At 43.0% G+C, this 6,000-nt stretch overlaps 1 protein-coding gene across 2 annotated transcripts in view; it reads right to left on the bottom strand.

The window, feature by feature from the left end:
* Positions 1-622: 622 nt before the first annotated feature.
* The window catches only part of LOC139424350 (nectin-2-like), a 64,233-nt gene continuing 58,855 nt past the window's right edge, over positions 623-6,000 (bottom strand). For both annotated transcript variants that reach the window (XM_071176116.1, XM_071176106.1), the window contains 4 exons: positions 3,553-3,685; positions 3,401-3,470; positions 2,706-2,792; positions 623-1,973 (listed from right to left, as the gene is read on the bottom strand). In XM_071176116.1, the coding sequence (XP_071032217.1) occupies positions 1,749-1,973; positions 2,706-2,792; positions 3,401-3,470; positions 3,553-3,685 (515 nt within the window). In that variant the 3' untranslated portion in view covers positions 623-1,748. The remainder of the gene's footprint in view (positions 1,974-2,705; positions 2,793-3,400; positions 3,471-3,552; positions 3,686-6,000) is intronic.

The following is a 6,000-nucleotide window of genomic DNA, read 5'->3' as shown; positions in this document are numbered from 1 at the left end:
CCAAACCTTGGTTTGATCATTGGCTCCAAACTGCAGAGCGATCCTGCCGACACAGGCACAGACTGAATCCTTACCGGATTGTTTGGCAGTTCAACTGTTATTGAAGTGTAAAGCTGTAACAGGCCTCTTTCTCTGTATTGACTAGTTATGTGTCAAAGTAACAATATAGAAATATAAAACATTATATAAAGTGGGTATGTACTGGCACCCAGGCAGATGTTCTTACTGAGCATCATTACAACAGGTTAGTTACAGGGCTACAGAAGGATGTTTTATACCGCTGGTTGATTGGAAAATATAGATTTCTAGGCCTATAGGGTGGAGTGGACAGCCTCTTTACAGGAGTTCTCAGGGAAAAGTCTAAATGGGATCATTGGGACGTCCCAACTCTGACGTTAAGCCATCGATGTTGAAATATAAAATGGTTAAGGTTACCGATGTCCCAAGGATTCCGGATAGCACTAACCTTTTTCACAAGCCTCAAGAGTTCCCCCTTCCCCTCTTATGTACTTCCACTAACTCCCCAACTCATCAGATGAAACAAAAAACATTAAGCAAGATGAGACAATGTGACCGCAGCAATACTGACCATAACTTTAGAAAGATCTGACCACACTGGATACACAGTTTAAATGTTTAATGAATTAAAAATCATCAAGTAACCAGCGCATCAGGCTTTGCTTTATTAAAAACATACACAGCGCAGTAAAAACAGGTCAATTCCATCTGTTACAAAGCATGACAAAATCATTCAGAATTCTGTTTGATTCACATTTTATAATCTGACACGCTACAAAATAGGCACATCTGGTTTAACAATTAAGTGATTGTATAGAGAAGAAGACCCTGAAATTGTATAAAAACCTAGACCCTGACAATATTGGACATTTCAACAGCAGGCCTACGTAATACATTCTGTAACCAACATACTGTGGTAGAGCATGTGAATAGAGCTTTTAAATCCTGAGCAAACAGGCACAAATCATCAATGTTTAGACACGTCAATGTTAAAAGGTAACAGAGATTTCCTTTTTATATATACAAGATTGTCAGTAACTTACATTGTTAGATTTTTGTTCAGGCAATTGATTATCCCTCTCTTATGGCTTGTATTGGGCTCCAGGAATCCAGAATTGTATCTTAGACACAGATCTAGGATCAGATTACATTATGTAAAACCTTAAACATAATCCTTAGGTAGTAAAACACACAACTGACCTTACACCAGTGTCTATAGGCAACATCATCCTACTGCCTTTAGCTCAGAGTAATGTACCAGTCTCCTGACCCCAGAGCCCATCTACATTCCAAAGGTCAGTGTTGCGTTATCCCCTAATGGTAATGGTTAAGATTCAAAGAGGGTAAGCTGGCCCTGGATCTGTGCCTATTAAACAATCTCACACACTTACTGTACACATGGGACTTTAACCACAACATTCAAAGGAGTTTCAACCAACCGAGATAAAAGTTAGTGTTCTTTTATGTTGTTCTTACTTACACAGCATTTTAACGGTAAAGCAGATCCCCCTTTTAAAAACATGATTCCCGTTATTAGAACCCACTATATACACTCACTTTAGTTCACAATGTAAAATTCTAGATTGGAGATACTGATTGAACGGCAATGACTACAACCATCACACACCGCAGCTATCCCACAGACACACACATCCAGTGTCCGATGTTCTTCACGTACAAACAGGTTTAGTCCCACACACACTTCCAATGTCTCCCGTCTCCCAATGTCTTCACACAAACATGGCCTGGGACACAAAGCTCTCTCCACGAGTCGCTCCGGCGGCAGGGGGGTGGTCCTCCTCATTGTCATGGTAATCATTGGGCTTGTACTGGTTGGGGGCGTACAGGTGCGGGACTTCGTTCAGCCTGGGTTCATCCCAGCCAGAAGGGGCGCCAGCGTAGCGCAACTCCTCCGCATCACAATTGTATTCCTCATCACTGCACGCATCCAGGTCCTGGTGGGAAAGATCAAATCTTAATAATCATGTAAAAATAAGGAGAACCAATGCAGTCTTCATAGTATTCTAGTGACCCTTGCATTAGCGAACAAACTGTGACAGAGCAACACCTTTTGAGAGTCTTGAACCCAGGTCTTCTAGCCCATGGGCAAACTTGCTAACCACTGTTCCAATAGGGTTAAATCACAGGGGGAAAATTGTAACTAGCATACCAAGGCAATGGTTACTACAGTATTAAAAACACATGTTTCTATCTATAGCATGTTCAGTGTAACAGCTTCTATCCACATAGCAACCCTGCATACCCTTCAGTTTCCTACACGTTCTCATGTTTGTGTTCTGGTAAATAGGGCAATCATGTTGAGTAACTGATTAATTAATGATCATAAGTAGATGTTAAATGATTGATTTATTTTGATTTCATGAATCCTTTACGAGGATGTATTATAAATGATATAGATAATGAACTAAGAGTTGGGTTGAGGCACTTTATAAGCCAAAGCTACAGAGCTTAATGTATCTTGATAGTCTACAATGGCTTCCTCTCCTGGTCTCCATTCACTCCATCTTTACTGATAGGAAAACACAGGCCAGATGGAAGCATTATCAAGGAGGCCAGCTGTGAATTTTCTTTCACCCGTCCAGGTCTTTCATGTCTGAAGATTGAGGAAAGGTGCCAGGAGAGAAGGACTATTGAGAGATGCACCCCATGTATGGCTGTATTCTTACTGTGCTGGGCTCGGCATCCTGCGGAGCGTAGTACAGGTGGTCCACGGATCCGTCCTTTCTCTCCACAGGGTCTCGACTGGTGTTCAGCTGCAGATGTGCATGCACACACACAGGATTATTCTCATGTACTCTGAGTTTGGGTAAAACTAGGTCCAAGAGGCTTCTAAACAGTTATACCCAAGCCATAAGACTCCTGAACATCTAGTCAAATAGCTACCCAGACTATTTGCAGTGAACCCCCCCCTCATTACACCACTGCTACTCTCCGTTAACATCTATGCATAGTCACTTTAATAACTAACTACATACTACCTCAACTAACCGGTCCCCCCGCACATTGACTCTGTACCGGTACCCCCCTGTATATAGTCTCGCTATTGTTATTTTACTGCTGTTCTTTAAGTACTTGTTACTTTTATCTCTTATCCGCATTTTTTTTAACTGCATTGGTGGTTAGCGGCTCGTAAGTAAGTATTTCACTGTAAGATTGACTGTTGTATTCGGCACATGTGACTAGTAAAATTTGATTTGATTTTGATTTTAAAACCTATTTCAGATGGAGGGTTTTTCCTAATCAGCATAATCTTTTTAGCATTTAACAATGTTGCTAAAAACATGTTGTGGTGTTGTAAAATACAAATTATGGGGCCATAACAGCAAGTCTAAAACTGTTATGGCTGGCCAGCATCCCTCACCGTATCAGAAGAGCTGCTGGTGGTGGTCTGCTGCTTGTTAGGGGGAGGGGGCTTGTACTTGGGTGGACCACTGAAAAAGAGAGAAAGGAGGGAATCAAAACAAACAGTTAGGATGATCACTTTGTATGAGTGACAGACACACAAACACTCACTCTCCATTGTGCTGGTTGCGTTTTTTGCGGACCAAGACCACAACACTGCCGATAATGGCCAGCAGCAGAACCACCCCAATGAGCCCTCCTATAACACCGCTTGTAGTGGGACCCTTCACTGGCAGTCGAGTACCTGCAGAGAGAGAGAGACAGGGAGAGTAGGAGAGATGAGAAAATAAAGTAGATGAGAGAAAAGTGAGATAGGAAGGAAGACAAATAATAGAAGGGAGGTAAAAGGGGATAAGTACAAAGAGGGAGAGAAAAGAGAGAACATTAACAAGAGTAGTGATAACATTCACATGCTGGAGTCGCCCCAAATGCACAGGAATAACCCTACATTACACAACATTGTTTCATTTGTGGTGAAAGGTTCTGAAAGCGGAATTCTAAATGTAATCCCCAAGTAATGAAGTATGTCTAGCTACAGTCTATAGGGTGTGTGCGTGTGAGACAGAGGTGCAAACAAAGTGTGTGCATGGATGAGAGGTATAGAGAAAGTGTGTACGTGTGTGTGAGAGCAAGCCGAGATGCAGAGAAAGTGTGTCTCTGCCTTTACAGAAGGTCTACATTAGTGTAGACTACAGTCACGTGGGGAGGCAGACAATCAGACATAATGACTGTAGTACCTTCCTCTAATGAACCATGACCACAAGTACCAATTCTAACAATAAGATAGGAATACATACACACACGGTGTGACCCCATCCCCTTATCCTCCCCATCATTGCCCAGGGGATTATGCTAATGAGGGAGTGTTAAAGGGCAATAAGGAGCTCAGCTAATTGGAGAAGAGTTACACAGGGAAAGTAATTGGTTGGCCCTTGATTGAATGTTAGGCTTATAATTATGACTGTGGTACTGATGATCTTATAGCAACGCTCTAATGTAAACAATGGAGCATCCAATGACCTTTACACATGTAAATAGCAGTTGTTTTCAATTAGACCACAACATGTAAATAAAATAAAAACGCTTTGGTTTCCCAGTAAAACTATGAAAAATAAAGGTCAAATAAAAATGGACAGTTAACTAGGCAAGTCAGTTCAGAACAAATTCTTATTAACAATGACGGCCTAGGAACAGTGGGTCAACTGCCTGTTCAGGGGCAGAACGACAGATTTTAAACTTGTCAGCTCAGGGATTTGATCCACCAACCTTTCGGTTACTGGCCCAACACTCTAACCACTAGGCTACCTGTCGCCCCAATAATGAATGATCATTTCTTAAAATGATCTCAGAGTAGTTCCCCCTGACATGTATGAAGTCATTATTGTTCAGAACATGGCATGTTTAATAGGTCTTATGTGACAAAGCTTTACACCATAGCAGTAGCCCAGTTATAGGACTCAGAAGGGAGTGTTACTAGGTGATTTTGGTGTAATACAGCCTGTTGTCCACATGGCGGTGCTGTGTCTCCATAACAGGCTCTGAAGTAGTAATAATCTTCATTACCTCTGCTTTGTTCCGTCCTCTCTGCTCTTCATCACTCCCATGATCGTCGACTATGTATTTATTTACTATGTCTTTATTCTATTATACTGAGCCGTTTATGTTCATATTCTTATATTTTATTTGTTGTTGCATTGTCAAGAAGGAACGTGCAAGTAACAATTTAGTTGAACAGTATATACACCATGTGTATCCTGTACATACGACTAATAAAACCTGAAACTTTTCCTCCCTCTCCAAAGTGATTTCCTCCCCTCATCTCCTTTTTACTGATAGGGAATAAACTAGGCCGATGACAGCTTTATCTGGTAAGCATTCTTTATTTATTAGGGTACTTTCTTTTCAGATCAGTTCAGATAAATGAGGAAGCCACTTTAGAGTATTGAGATGTAGCCGCTGTCTGAGTGACTCCAGCAGTGGTGAATAGAGATCATGCCCTCTCTATCTGTGGTGGATGCCAGCCATGTCTCGCTCTAACAAAATCTCCCAGACGGCCCGAGCATGCCCGCTGTGTCTCTCAGCTGGCGCCGCGCTCCGCTGCCCTCCGACAAGGACAGGCTGGGCTCCGTAAATTTAGCCAAACGGGTGCGGGCACACACACACTGAGCAGAGTCCAGCTGGCAGAGCCATCTTGTATACTATCCAATATCCCTGTCACTCACACCAACATTTATACACACCCACAATTCTCTGTGGTGTGCTGAATGCCCCATACCCTCCCACTCACTCACACCCCCATACCCTCCCACTCACTCACACCCCCATATCCTCCCACTCACTCACTCACACCCCCATACCCCCCCACTCACTCACTCACACCCCCATACGCTCCCACTCAACTCACTCACACCCCCATACCCTCCCACTCACTCACACACACCCCCATACGCTCCCACTCAACTCACTCACACCCCCATACCCTCCCACTCAACTCACGCACACCCCCATACCCTCCCACTCAACTCACTCACACCCCCATACCCTCCCACTCACACCCCC

This window comes from Oncorhynchus clarkii, chromosome 2 (genome assembly GCF_045791955.1).
Source record: "Oncorhynchus clarkii lewisi isolate Uvic-CL-2024 chromosome 2, UVic_Ocla_1.0, whole genome shotgun sequence".
Classification (NCBI taxonomy): domain Eukaryota; kingdom Metazoa; phylum Chordata; class Actinopteri; order Salmoniformes; family Salmonidae; genus Oncorhynchus; species Oncorhynchus clarkii.
Note: the sequence above shows the minus strand (reverse complement) of the source record. Positions and strands in the feature narration are given on the sequence as shown.